Below are 15,826 nucleotides of genomic sequence, written 5' to 3'. Positions count from 1 at the left end.
AGAAGATTGTGTGTACTCAGAGGTCAAGCGCAGTTAGTGAGTAACCCAAACTCAGCCTGTCTAAAGATGCATCATTAACATAGTTTTATATTTGTTTAGTATTTATATGTACATAGCTTTGTTTACTATGATCATCCTGGTAGAGGAAGTTGTTGAAATTCCACCCATACAAACTAAACTCCACTTACAGTAAAACTGTTACAGTATCTGGTTTTGCAATTGCTGATTTTTCAGACAATAGTTTGTCTGTCTTCCTGTCTAGAGCTCAGGTAACTGTTTGTGTGGAGTTTTGTCTGTGCTTTCTGTATCTCATGTAAGGTTTTTGGGTCTAGATGAAAATGAAAAAGAAGAGAAAATAAAAAGGAAGTTTCTTGTTGCAGTTTTTAGTGTTGAACCCACACAGCTGCAGCTTCCTAAGCAGCTCACACACTGAGTTGATAAATTATTTTAACACCAACATTTCAGCTTCTCTTTAAAAAAAAAAAGCTGTACAGAAGAAGTGTCAGTTTTTTATGAGTCTGTTTTCTACCATTTTTTTAAGTGTTACGTGAGTGAAAAATATGATCAAAATGTCTAACATTGTTCAGCTCTAAATGCATTTTCAGTTTGTCTAAAACTTTCTATTGAATTGATTTCAATTTCTGTGGCTTGTATTTGTTAAAATGATATTTTTAAAAATTTATTTTGTTTATTATAAAAATAATTTCATTTTATTATTAATGTACTTTGTTATATATCACAATATAAGACTAGAGCACATTTCCTTTTTGTTTTCTTTGAAATAATACCAAAAAATTGTTTTGTTCAGTTTGACTGTGTTCATGCGTATGTGTGATATTGTGCGGTCTTGAGTGTGTGTGATATCGTGCCTTAAGAATTAACACATGGGGTTTTACACCCCTGTTAACTCATGGGCAGAAACTTAGTTGATCAGTCAGCAAAGTCAATGTGTTTTTTGTTGTTTTTTAAAAGTTTACATATACATTTCAAATTTGTTCTATATTGTAATAATGAATGGAGAACATATTGCTGTAACTCTCCAAAACTTCTGTTATTATATTTGCTTTTGAATAATAAAATTATAAAGTCTCTCGGCTTGTGTTCCTGGGGAAGAGCAATTGCAGTGCTTGGTTCTAAAAATAAAACAATTAAATGAAGAAATAAATAAATAAATTATGAATTATTGATTTTTAATCATTTTCACATTTATCTGAAATAAACATGGAAAATGTCAAACTCAGGATATCAGGATTAAATGGAAGGGTAATACTTACAAACAAAGGCAGATGTAAGTGCAGATTCTATTTATTATAATGTGCAAAAAGAACTAAATATGTGAAGCAGGACAACTCTAAACAAAAACACTAGGAATGAAAAGATACAAACATGAGGACAAGGATGAGACACACTGTAGCATCAACAGTAACAAGACCAAGACACAATGAGAAAACAGGAACGTAAATGATGTGACACTAAAGTGATAATCCAACACAGGAGAACGTGATCATGGGGGAAATGGGAAACACAACAATGATGAGACCTAAAAAGGACCAGGCTGTTGTGAGAGGTTTATAGACCCTGTATGACCATGTAAGTATGAGTGAGTAAAATATTTCCTCAGACAAGACGAACAAACCACAGGGCGGCTTTATCACTTTTAAGTCAAGGGGTGTAGATGGTGTATGGAACTTCCTGTTTCTCAGTAAAGTATTATTAGTTCTGTAAAAGAAGCTCCATCTTGCTTTTGTAGTCGTTCATCACTCAGGTCCAAGATCTCCATCAAGTACAGAGAGAGGATTGTTCTCTGGACAAAATGAGAATACAGGTCATTTTTGGAGTCCTGTTGATTGACACCCACATTGTCATGGGTAAGTTTTATCCTCTAATAATGCATGATTCATTTATTTACTTTTTATCCAGAGCAATGTACAAAAGCTTTTAAGTCTCTATCATTGAATACATTAACTCTGGGCTGTCTGTGTCAAATGTGCTACTTTACAGCCAGACTGGTTTGGATCTTGGAGGATGTTCTGTGAGAGTGTTACACATCATCAGTGTTAAGATGTAGATTTAAAGGAGTCTAAAGCAAGTAAAGTTTTCACAGTACAGCTTATGGCTGGGCGATATGACAAAAATCTAATCACAATATTTAATACAAATACATAACCACAATCTAATAGAGATAAATATTAATTTAATTTTAAACTTTGTCATTTTTTTCTATATTTTAATAAAGCTCCTTTCAGAAAATGTCCAATGTTGAAAGCGCAATACAAATAAAATTGAAAATTTAATTTGCTACTCTAAAAAGATTCTACAACATCCAAGATTTGTTTTTCTTTTTGATTGTTTTTTTGAAGGGGTCATTATTTTCTGTGTTTTCATGCAAATGGCGCATCATCTATTTTATGCAATTTTGCATTATTTGTAAAATAGTTTTTGGATGATGTTGGTGGAAAAATTCTCCCTCAGAGAAAGACATGCACAACTAGGGTTGCCACCTTCAATACAGAAAAATAAGGGACGCCTGCCGCAGCGGGGGCCACACCCCTCGGGGCCACGATGACCACAGTCCCGATGCCGTGCCAGTGGTGGTATATCATAACTTAAAACATGTATTCATAAAATATTAAGATTGATACCAATGGACATTATAATAAGATATCTGCTATTGAAATCAGTGTGAACAGATGCACTCAGTCTCTCACTATCACAACTTAAGAGGTCATATTGAATACACAGCTATGACAATAATAAATATACGCCAACAAAGTGTGACTGAGAACACAAAAAATAAGCTTTTGGAGGAACTTGTGAGATGTGAACCATATTTTATTAACTTATTATTAAATTAATAGATCCATAACTTAGTAATTATAACTTGCAAACTTGCAAAAGATCTTCCATGAACATCATGAACATAATAACATCAGTGGATGTATATCAGTGTATCAGTGAATATCAGCGGACCAGAAGTAGTAGTGTGCAGTATTGGAGCATGTCAGACCCGTAACCCTAAAACAAACCAATCAAACCAATGATGGCAACGAGTATTACCCAATCAGGTGCAGAATAGGACACGTCTCCACACAATGCGGGTGGGGTGATTTGCATGGGATGCTGTATAATGTGAATGTGTAAAATATGTAAAATACGGGACAAATCGCGTCCCGTATTGATTTTATACAGGACGCGTCATTTTGCCTGTAAATACGGGACGATTCCGTATTTTATGGGACGGGTGGCAACCCTATGCACAGTTTTCTGAAATATCATTTATCCTTTAATCATCTGTGATGTTAGAATGATTTCCCTGCCATTTTAATCGTAAATAAATTTTAATGACTATGTAAATGATCACTTGGAGAAGATACTGTTTTAAAGCTTATACAGATCAGAGGTGTGTTTCAGTTTACAATAATTGAGAATGCTGATGATTTTTTCTTCCTCTGCAGGTTCACTGTTTCAGGATCATGTCTGTAGATTTAATCAGAGTAATCAGTGTTATGTAGCTGTGGGACAACGACTGTACCTGCAAATTCCCTGGGAGGATGGGTTTGACCTAAAGACCACTAGTGTAATTTCAAGATATAGAAAAATCCAAAGTTCCCCACCAACACCACGTGAATCAAGATGGCAGTTTGTTAATGATAATAAAACTATGATACTAACCAGTGCAGAGAGGAACGACTCTGGAACATACACATTAGAATTGTTTGATAAAGAAATGAATAGAAAAGGCAGTTCTACTCTCCAGGTGAACATTGAAGGTAGGACCACACAACCTCTAATCACATCACACAGCACACTACAAGTTATTTCATACATGTATAAAATATAAACATTCATCCACACTATAGTCTCTCTTAATATTTTGTTTTATGTTTTTATATTTATTTATGCAAATGAGGCTCCATCTAATTAAAAATGCAGAAATGTACATACTTAACAGATTAACAAAAAAATGTCTTTTAATGTTGTTAGAAATTATTTCTTTTTTTTCCATATCTATTTATGAGATTACTTTTCTGTGTTTCTGATTTGTTCTTGTATTTCTGGTTTGATAATGTGTTTATTCTGAGGTGTTTATCTCTAATCTACAGCTCAGGTGTCCTCAGTGAAAGTGACGTACAGCTGCTTGTTCTCTGAGGTCCGGAAAGTGAACTGTTCTGCTGATGGAGACAACCTTCACTTCAGCTGGACTTCTGACTTTAACATGATCCCTCAAATGAAGAACAAGAACAGCACTGTCTTACTTGATAAAGAAGAACAAGGAAACATCACCTGCCATGTCGAAAATCACGTCAGCCGTGATCACTATACCATTGAGCTCCACCAATGTCCTGGTGAGTCTGTCTTTTATAAAGAATGATTTAATGAACAAAATTCTTATGGACCAGTTTGTGAACACAGAGACAAAACAGCCAGATGCAAACACATCCTAAGGACATCCTTGACTAATCCTGCCAGTCGTCATATACAGTCTTTAATAATCCCACCTGCTCCTTAACAAAAGTTTAAGTTTACTTTACACTCCCACAGACACTCTTGTCTAATATTTATTTTAAAAATGGCATGTTTACATACAGAATAGATCCTAATGCTTGACTCTGTGCAGACTTTTCTTTTACATCATCTCTGTTAACATGTAGATTAAAGGTTGTCTAAAGTTATCTGACAAAAATATCCAATCACAATACTTAAAGATAATATGCTACTACAATACAGTATGATTCTACAACATTCAATATATATTTTATTGGAAATTTTATATGTTTGGGAAATGGTGCATCATCTATATTGTGTCATTTTTCCAAATAAAATCAATCAAACAAGTAAATCAGTTGGAGAAGATAAACATAGAGTTTTGAAGTTTACACAGATCAGAGATGTGTTTCAGTTTACAATAATATTAACAGAATGCTGATGATTTTTTCTTCCTCTGCAGGTTCACTGTTTCAGGATCATGTCTGTAGATTTAATCAGATTAAACCGTGTTATGTAGCTGTGGGACAACGACTGCACCTGCAAATGCCCTGGGAGGATGGGTTTGACCTAAAGACCACTAGTTTAATTTTAAGATATAGAAAAACCCAAAGTTCCCCACCAACACCACGTCTCCCAAGATGGCAGTTTGTTAATGATAATAAAACTATGATACTAACCAGTGCAGAGAGGAGCGACTCTGGAACATACACTTTAAACATCTTTGATGTAGACGGGAGAAGTAAAGGCAGTTCTACTCTCCAGGTGAACATTGAAGGTAGGACCACACAACCTCTAATCACATCACACAGCACACTACAAGTTATTTCATAAATGTATAAAATATAAACATTTATCCACACTATAGTCTCTCTTAAGATTTATTTTAATACTTTAATATTTATTTATGCAAATGAGGCTCCAGCTAATTAAAAAATGCAGAAATGTACCTACTTATCTTTACAAAAAAAGCCAGGATTTTTGAGGTTAGAATTTAAAACTTTTTCAGACAGTAAAGAAGCTCTCAAGATAAAGTCATTGTTCCTCTACCTCTTTCTGATTTGAGATTATGTTCATGTGCTTCTGATTTGTTCTTGTATTTCTGGTTTGATAATGTGTTTAGTAATTTATTCTGAGGTGTTTATCTCTAATCTACAGCTCAGGTGTCCTCAGTGAAAGTGACGTACAGCTGCTTGTCCTCTGGAGTCATGAAAGTGAACTGTTCTGCTGATGGAGACAACCTTCACTTCAGCTGGACTTCTGACTTTAACACACTCCCTCAACTGGAGAACGGGACCAGCACTGTTACACTGGAACAAGACCATCAAGGAAACATCACCTGCCATGTAGAAAATCATGTCAGCCGTGACCACGATACTGCTGAACTCCACCAATGTCCTGGTGAGTCTGTCTTTTATAAAGAATGATTTAATGAACAAAATTCTAATGGACCAGTTTGTGAACACAGAGACAAAACAGCCAGATGCAAACACATCCTAAGGACAGCCTTGACTAATCCTGCCAGTCCTCATATACAGTCTTTAATTATCTGATAATTTAATATATAAAATGTATATAATAATTATAATCTATACAGTATATATAGTAATATATATATATATATATATATATATATATATGTATATATATATATATATATATATATATATATATATATATATATATATATATATATATATAGTATATATAATATAATATAATATAATATAATATAATATAATATAATATAATATAATATAATATAATATAATCAAGTCTTTGGATGGTTTTGGTGAAAAATGAAAATTTTAACAGAATTTTAAATAAAAGCCAAGAGTTTGCTGAAATATTTATTTATAACTTAATCACTGATACCATTTTTCCAAATAAAATCCAGCAAACAAGTAAATCAGTTGGAGAAGATAAACACAAAGTTTTGAAGTTTACACAGATCAGAGGTGTGTTTCAGTTTACAATAATATTAACAGAATGCTGATGATTTTTTCTTCCTCTGCAGGTTCACTGTTTCAGGATCATGTCTGTAGATTTAATCAGATTAAACCGTGTTATGTAGCTGTGGGACAACGACTGTACCTGCAAATGCCCTGGGAGGATGGGTTTGACCTAAAGACCACTAGTTTCAATTTAACATATAGAAAACCCCAAAGTTCCAAAACACCAACACCACGTCTCCCAAGATGGCAGTTTGTTAATGATAATAAAACTATGATACTAACAAGTGCAGAGAGGAACGACTCTGGAACATACACTTTAAACATCTTTGATGTAGATGGGAGAAGTAAAGGCAGTTCTACTCTCCAGGTGAACATTGAAGGTAGGACCACACAACCTCTAATCACATCACACAGCACACTACAAGTTATTTCATACATGTATAAAATATAAACATTCATCCACACTATAGTCTCTCTTAAGATTTTGTTTTATGTTTTTATATTTATTTATGCAAATGAGGCTCCATCTAATTAAAAATGCAGAAACGTAAATATTAACCAAACAACAAAAACAATCTAGGCTTTTAATGTTGTTAGAAACTTACATGTTTATTTCTCACATATATATTTGAGGTTTTGTTGCCGTTTTTTTTTTCTCTTATATTTTTAGTTTGATTATGTGTTTATTTGTTATGGAATCTGAGGTGTTTATCTCTAATCTACAGCTCAGGTGTCCTCAGTGAAATTGTCCTACAGCTGCTTGTTCTTCAAAGTCAGGAAAGTGTTCTGTTCTGCTGATGGAGACAACCTTCACTTCAGCTGGACTTCTGCGTTAAACACTCGGTTGGAGGACGACAACAAAACTCTCGTACTGGATAAAATACATAATAATAATGTCACCTGTCATGTAGAAAATCACATCAGTCGTGTGCACAATTCAATTAACCTCCTGACATGTATTGGTGAGTTTGTCTTTCTAAGTAAAAAATTAATCTAATACTGTAAAACTTTTAATAATAAATATCACTAACACTATTGTGCAGTGATTCTTACTTTCCTGCACCATCCACTTTATTAGAGACATTCGACATTAGACATTCATGAAGTTATCTAATCAGCCAATCATGTGTTTGATTTCTTTGATTTTTATTGTTGCATTGTTGATGGTACCAGATGAGCTGCATAAACTGTAGATCTTGTGGGATTTTTACATACAACAGTCTCTATGTCTCTCATCAAGGTGTAAAAACAATGCCATGGTTAAAGTCATAGAGATCAATAGGTGAACATTAAGAGATGTTCTTTACATGCTGTGCTGCTGACACATATTTCCAGGTGTTCCTATTAAATCGTGTTGATTTTTTAGCAATGATCTGCTTAATATGAGCAGTTTCTCTCTCTCTCTCTCTCTCTCTCTCTCTCTCTCTCTCTCTCTCTCTCTCTCTCTCTCAGATTTCATGATTGTGTTTGTGCTCGTGTGGCTGTTCGAGGTCATCATCCTGCTGTCTGTGTTAGTGGGCACACTGTACATTTACCCCAGAATCTACAGGAAACAGAGGACACCAGAGAGTAAGACTTTAATACTTGTTAGCTTAGAACATTAACATATTAACAAAGTCCTTATTTCAGTTTAAAGTATGTGTTAATATGTAAAAACAGAAGACCAGAAACAACTAGAAAACTGAATATCTAAAACTGATGTATTGTCTAAAGCTGATCAACTGAGCTTTATTTTTGTCATCCAAAAGCCAGGACCAGGAAGCTCTGTAACCCTGAACAAGGATTAGAAGACACAGTCTGTGGCTGATCTCCTCTATATGAGCAGGCATCGTTCTCCGTCTCATCCAGACTAAAACCTGATAAAACTGTAACCATTACCATAACAGTGTAACAGTGCTATCTGCTTACCGACCTTGCTATTGGTCTCTGTTTTGAATTATTTGCTCTGTGTTTTAAAAAAATAAATTCAGCCTCATTATTCATGTATAATGCTAAGTGCTAATTTTGTTTATGTTTTACTTCTAATTTTCTAACCACAATGAAATGCTTTGATGCCACAAAGTCAACAATTTAATACAATATTAAATATTTTTGAAATGTAAATTCAGTTCTAAATCTAAGTCTATGTAATATGTGTAAATGCTGAAATAAAACCTACACACTAATGTGTTCTAGACTGTTCTATTGTCTCTATATACTGTAGCATACAGTTAAGGAGGATCAGTGACAGGAAGAATGACACGAAGTCAAGTCAAGAAGCTTTTATTGTCATTTCAACCATATATAGCTGTTGCAGTACACAGTGAAATAAGACAACGTTTCTCCAGGATCAGGGAGCTACATAGAACAAAGACAGAGCGAAGGACTTAGTAAGTTCATCTAGTGCATCTGTGCAACCTGGTACAAACAGTGCAGGACAAAAGACAGTGCAGGACAAAAGACAAAAAAGACAGTGCAGGACAAAAGACAAAAAAGACAGTGCAGGACAAAAGACAAAAAAAGACAGTGCAGGACAAAAGACAAAAAAGACATGTTGTGTAAATTTCCATGACAGAAGTAAAAGAGACTCCAGTGATCTTCTTAGCTGTCCTCACTATCCACTGCAGGGACTTGCGATCCAGGATGGTGCAGTTCCCAAACCAGACAGTGATGCAGCTGCTCAGAATGCTCTCAATGGTCCTTCTGTAGAACGTAGTCAGGATGGGGGAGGGAGATGGGCTTTTCTCAGCCTTTGTATGAGATGCTGCTGGGCTTTCGTGTTGATGGAGCTGGTGTTGATTGACCAGCTGAAGTTCTCCGCTAGATGAACACCAAGAAATTTGGTGCTCTTGATGATCTCTACAGATGATCCGTCGATGTTCAGCAGAGAGTGTTCACTTTGTGCTCTCCTGAAGTCAACAACCATCTCTTTAGTTTTATCAACATTCAGAGACAGGTTGTTAGCTCTACACCAGGCAGTTAGCTGTTACACCTCCTCTCTGTATGCTGACTTGTCGTTCTTGCAGATGAGACCCACCACAGTCGTGTCATCAGCAAACTTGATGATATGGTTCGATCTGTGCATTGCTGCACAGTCGTGAGTCAGTATGGTGAACTGCAGTGGACTGAGCACGCAGCCCTAAGGGGCTCCGGTACTCAGTGTGGTGGTGCTAGTGATGCTGTTCCTGATCCGGACTGACTGAGGTCTCCCAGTCAGGAAGTCCAGGATCCAGATGCAAAAGGAGGTGTTCAGTCCCAGCAGGCTCATCTTCTCAATTAGGTGCTGAGGGATGATTGTGTTGAATGCTGAACTAAAGTCCATGAACAGAATTTGTACTTAAGTGTCCATATTGTCCATGTGGGTGAGGGCTACATGAAAGGCTGAGGCAATGGCGTCATCCATAGAGCAGTTTGGACGATACGCAAACTGTACGGGGTCCAGTGAGGGTGGTAACTGGGTCTTGATGTGCCTCATGACGAGCTACTTAAAGCACTTCTCAAAGCATGGTCTTCCTTCCTGCTACATTGTTCCGCAACTGAGTGTAGAAGTCATTCAGTGCATCTGGGAGGGAGGCATTACTATCACAGGCAGGTGAAGCTGTCTTGTAGTTCATGATCACCTGTATGCCACATGCACCGGGTTTCTCCGCTGTCCTGGAAGTGGATGTGAATTGTCTGGGCTTGTGCGTGCTTTGCTTCTCTGATGGCTTGGGACAGTTTGGCCCGTTGCTAGGTCTCTAGTCTTCAGCAGCACACTCACTTTAGCAGTCATTCAGAAGTGCAACCACTGACCACAAACAGATAGCCTTAAAAAAAAAAAAAAAAAAAAAAAAATATATATATATATATGTTCATTCAATAACATGATCTAACATCTGTGATCGGGATGAAACCAAAAGAATCAGGGGCAGTATTGATAAATATTCTACGAATGAGCTCTAATTTATCTTAAAAAATCAAACTAGGAATCTTATCTTAAGAGTGATTCAAGCCCAATCTCAGAGCAATTCTGAGCAAGGAAAATCCAAACGTTTATCTTAGAGATGATGTGGGACTAAACACTGTTACTAGGTATGACACATTCTTTTAAAGACTGTCATTGGTTGTCCAATAAAAACGAAGAACTTTTAAATTGTGGTCTATTAAAAAGCTTCACTTTGTCTCTATGTTAAGATATTTGAGGCTATATCATGTAGGGATTATAGAATATATTATAGATGTTATCTCTAATATGATTTTTCACAAAAATAATCCCTACACAATCTAATCTATAGCATCTATCAGTATTAAATATTGTACATTTCTTCTCCTTCTTCACCTTTTGGCCATTTTCCCTTCTGCTGAAGAAACACTTAAAGCCTCTTAAAAGTCCTCCTCATTACTCCTAATACATTTTGATCCTTTTGAGCTCTTTTAAGGGTTCAGATACTTTGCAAATAACATATTGCAGTAACCGGGGTAGATTAGTAAACCCTGGACTCTTGATCAGGAGCCTTTCCCAGCAACCCAGTCTCAAGGCAGATTGTGACATAGGTCACGAAATGTAATCTATTTGGTTCGTGTTCGTGGACACGAATTTCCCTTTTTTAACGTGTCACTCAGCACGACTTTCGATCTAATATATTTCAATAGGAAGCATCTTTCATGTCTGCACCACGTTTTTCTTTCTGCCACTCGGAAGCATTGTTTTTGCTCATTTGTTATTCATTTTTAAACTTTAAGCACTACATTACTCAACATTTAACCAGGAGATTTTATCCTTGTTTTTATTGCTTTATATTCTGTAGGGTACTAACCATCGTGCTTTGGTTTCTTTTCTGAGAAAAGCCATTTTTCCATCTATTTGGTGTGTAAAATTGGACAGTAGGGATGAGCGAGTACAGCATTATCTGTATCTGTATCTGTTAACCATATGAATTATCTGTATTTGTATCTGTACTCGGAAGTAGGCGGGGCTTGACTTGAAATGGGCGGGCTTTAACCGGTGTGTTATATTAAGCATGCAATTGATATGGGTTGATCAGAAATTGTTATATTTATTGCTGATTAGAAAAATATTTACTGGACAGCATCAGGATTGAGCTTCAGATCAATGGTTTTGATCACGATAGCAAACGAACTATATTACAGAACAAGTTTTGCAACAATGAAAACAAAACAATGCAGTGCAATTATGAAGTAAAATGTAATGAACAACATACCTTTCTTTTTTAACTTTTAATTATTTTATGATCAGTGTGATTTTTTTTTTTGGTTCTTTTTTATTTTTTTATTTCCACACCAGGTGTGGTATGTGTGAGTGTGTGTGTGTGTAGCTTAATAATTAATTGTAATATTTATAACACTAGCTTACTAACTTTAAGTTTTTATGAAATACAGCAAAAACGTGTCAGACACTCAGTGTCTGGTTACTGGTTAGAGACAGCTGAAGGTTTAAAAAAGAAAAAGAATCTCCGACAGGCAGAGACGCAATGCGAGTCGCATTCTACCAAGCAAGCACCACGTCTGAACGAACCCACGTTTACCAGAACTCTACTGGTTAGTAAGTACGTATTATTAAAGTTACAACCCGAAGTAAAAAGCTGAAGAAACCCTAAAGGTTAACGGAAAAGACCCGCGAACCCGAGTGACTGAGGGAGAGACAGAGGGCTGTTCTGTATGTGACTGTGAGTGAGCAGAGCGACACACAGCAACACAATACATCTGTATGTGTGTAGGGGAGGGGCACTGTGACTAGCCTATCACAGAACGCTGACACAATCAGCTACCCAATGATGATTTTCATTCAATCCGACCACAGATATTGACTCGTATTACTCGTATAATACTCGTACTCGGCAGAAGTGCTTTATCCGTACCGGATGCTCGTTTCAGCCGAGTATCCGGCTCATCTCTATCGGACAGTAAACTAAATACTACAGTACCCATGAGCCTTATCTACTTTTACTATGTTGAAGACGTCAGCTAAAACAATCTGATGACCCACCGCCGATTCTCTTTTAATGACATCTTCTTCTTTCTTTCAACACATAAACACGAAAGTGTGCTTGATAATTCAACACAGCAAAAACATCAGTGTTATTTCAACTACCATAGTGTTAAATTTAACAATTTCCCAGAGTTTATATAATCGACACCAGTTCAGAGTTAAATTAACACTTTGGATAGTGTCAATATTTTAACTCCATAATAGTGTTAAAAATGTAACACTCAGAGTGTTGTTTCTTAACACATTTAAGAGTATTTTTTACACTAAACATGTGTTATTCCTTTTCACTGGGGGTGTTAATTCCTAACATTCACAGTGTTATTTTATGACACTTTAAAGTGTATTTTAAACTCTATATCGTGTTACTCCCTTACTCTTAAAGTGTTAATTTAGATCATTCAGTGTTATTAACACTTTACAGTGTATTCATGACAGTTGTGTTACATTCAATGTTCTGAAAATACTTTTTCACTACAAGAAAAAAGAAACATACGAAGAATTCAACTTTTTTAATAAAGACAAAAATATCCGAGCACCATACAACTTGCACATTTACAGAGAAAATAATGGTACAATATAAAGGCTGTCATCTCCACCATAAGCACTTTGTAAGTCAAAAGGCTTGTAAATTTGAAGACAATCTGCTTTTATCACATCTTTTTCATCACTTTTAAACACGTTGTAGTCACTGCAATCACTGAAATGGTCAACCATAAGCTTGTTCACTATGAAGTAGATCACACTGTTGACTAAAAGCATTTTTTTATTCTGCAAAACACAGGCATTTCCTGTTCTGTGCCACTGCAAATCACTAACCCGGCTCTGTACTCTACCCCACTGATCTTTACCCAGTTAGTAGAGAAGATGTCTTTTGCGACATCGGGCAGGGCTTGGGCAAACATTTCACCATTTTCCTCATTGTCCACATTAAATGTTTTCAAAGGTCCATACTCAACATGGTTCAAAGGAGATGTTTCCCAATTGGATGCTATGGACATTTGATGTTTTTTGGCAAGTGATACTGTGATGTTCTTGAAGTTTTTAAGTGTGCTTTTGAAAACCCTGTGTTTTGCCTCAAATCGCATACTCCACATATGTATTAACGGTCCAATTTTTCGAATACAAGACGGGTAATGTAACATAAAATGATGTTTAGGAATCAGGTTTCTACCTGGATACAAGTGTTTGAACAAGTCATGATGTTCCATTATTAAATGCTTCAAATGCACAGTCATGCCTAGTGTAACAGATGGAGAGAATATGATGTTAATTATCTGCAGTAAGAGCAACAGCAAAGTCCAGTTCTGGTTTCCTTCTGGCACAATGTCACCAAAAATCAAAAGAATGTTTCTTACCAGACAAAGAGTCTGAATAGAGTTGAGTCCTATATTATTGCCTATACTGTCCAAGTTGACCCTTGTCGGACGATTTTTGCGCTCCAAGTAGCCATAGTCAAAAGCATAGATTCGTGACAAAAGACCAGGTTTTGACAAAACATTTTCAGAGAGATATTCTAACAGTAACTTTATCTCATACTGAGCCACCCCTTCAAGTATGTCATGCATTATGTCCAAAGAAAAGTTGTAGCAAACATGAAAGCACTGTAGGCTGTTAAGAGTTGAATTCTTCTTTAGACCAAACACACATAGCTTTTGTGGATTTGATTGCAACTCACTGCAGTGCATTTCAAAAAGCTCTTTTCCACGCAAAATTATCTTTGGGTCATCCTCTTTGTAAACATTCTGAGAATCATCTTTTTCAATCAAACACAAACGACAGAAGTGACGTCCACTGAAAGACTCTGCAAAACCCATTATTTCCTGCATCCCCAAGTTGTCCCCAGTTATCTGACATATAGTGCCATAGACCTTTTCAGATGAAAAAGGCAAATCAATGCCATGACTCTCCAATATTTTGATGTCATCAATCAGAGGCTGTAAAATAGGATCAAAGCCATATTTTTTCACATCTTCTGTGTGAAACAATGCAACCAAATGAATGTTCATCAATACAGAGTTTAACTTTGGAGGCAGATTTCGGAGGACAAAATAGAGAGCACCAACTTTGTGAACACCACGTTTTGAACCCAGTGGGTTAGCAGTCTCAAAGTCATCATAGTAAAGCTGAATTTGTAAAGAAGTCTGTGTTTTTGAGAACAATGGATGTGACTTAAAATAACTTCCATCACAAAAGTCTTCATATCTGTCTTTTGATACACATGGTTTTGCAAGTAGTTCACAAATATAAGAATTGCGGCAGATAAATTTAATGGTTTCCAAAATTGGAATGTAAACAAAAGTGTCTTTCACTGGGACCTGATCATAAGTACCGGTATTTTTATTTTTCCTTGTATCAAATCGAACTCTTAAATTTTTTTCCACTGGCTCCACAATCCCCCATTTCTTGTTGAAATACTTAATTCTTTTAGTTTCAGTATTAAAACTCACAAATGGGTTTTCAAAATTCTCAAAACCCTTTTCCAACGTAGATCTTACAGGGTTATCTTTTGGCACAGTGGACAGTATTTCTTGCTTTACTTGGGAGTGCAGTCCACCAGCAAGTTCTTCCAAATCACTAACAATTGATGTAACTACACTATTTGCCATACCACTACCATGGAGTTTGGCAATAATTGTAGCACAGATATCTTTTGTGTTTTCTGTGATACTTTGACCAGATCCATTGTTGTCAAAATACCCAGCATCAGGGCTCTGCACAACACTTGTTCCTGCAACTTCTGTACTATTTCATAAACTGTGAAAATCAGCCTGAAATGACTCTGAGGTTTCTGCATCACCACTTTGACAATAACCCTTATCATGCACACTAACTAAATGGTTTTTTAAACCTGAAAATGTTGAAAACTGACGCCTACAATGATCTTGTGCACAAACTAACTTAAACTTGGTGCCTGGATAGAAACTGTGGCCAATTCGCAAATGAGTTATTAGGCCCTGGCCGGTAGCATGCACTGCTTGACAAATGAAACATTTGAACATATTCATATGTCATTCAAAAGTTTTGCCCGCAACTCACAAACTCTTGGAGACTCATCTGTTGTGGTAACATCAATGTTGTAGACAGTTGTCTGCAGAAAAGTGTAGAAATGGACCAGGGACTCATCATAAGACATGTTGAACACGTAGTGGGATTTAAACAGTTCATCAAAAGCACCCAATGAGCTGGTGGCTTGGCAGAGGATGAGCTGTTTGTCAACGGCGATGTAGAAAGTAGAGTGAAGAAAGTCAATCTTTAATAATTTTTCTTTATATAGTACAAGAAACATTAGTAATACCATTACAAGATTACAGCTTTTTTTTTTTACATTCCCTTGTAATAAAAACCTTTTTAAATCTTACCCATGTTTCTCAGTAATATCACTCGCCAATATGTTGACAAGCTGTCTCCGAGTGCGGTG

At 36.1% G+C, this 15,826-nt stretch overlaps 2 protein-coding genes across 2 annotated transcripts in view; one reads left to right on the top strand and one right to left on the bottom strand.

Moving 5' to 3' along the window:
• Nucleotides 1–8,396, top strand: part of LOC132861207 (uncharacterized) — a 36,542-nt gene extending 28,146 nt beyond the window's left edge. The window contains exons 9-15 of the mRNA XM_060892618.1: nt 4,104–4,346; nt 4,949–5,263; nt 5,644–5,886; nt 6,503–6,820; nt 7,166–7,402; nt 7,893–8,009; nt 8,189–8,396. Of these exons, the coding sequence (XP_060748601.1) occupies nt 4,104–4,346; nt 4,949–5,263; nt 5,644–5,886; nt 6,503–6,820; nt 7,166–7,402; nt 7,893–8,009; nt 8,189–8,247 (1,532 nt within the window). The 3' untranslated portion in view covers nt 8,248–8,396. The remainder of the gene's footprint in view (nt 1–4,103; nt 4,347–4,948; nt 5,264–5,643; nt 5,887–6,502; nt 6,821–7,165; nt 7,403–7,892; nt 8,010–8,188) is intronic.
• The window catches only part of LOC132861210 (uncharacterized), a 192,152-nt gene that overhangs the window by 53,521 nt on the left and 122,805 nt on the right, over nt 1–15,826 (bottom strand). The window lies entirely within an intron of this gene.

The sequence above is a fragment of the Tachysurus vachellii genome, chromosome 18 (genome assembly GCF_030014155.1).
Source record: "Tachysurus vachellii isolate PV-2020 chromosome 18, HZAU_Pvac_v1, whole genome shotgun sequence".
Lineage (NCBI taxonomy): Eukaryota > Metazoa > Chordata > Actinopteri > Siluriformes > Bagridae > Tachysurus > Tachysurus vachellii.
This window is presented reverse-complemented; position numbering and strand designations above follow the sequence as displayed.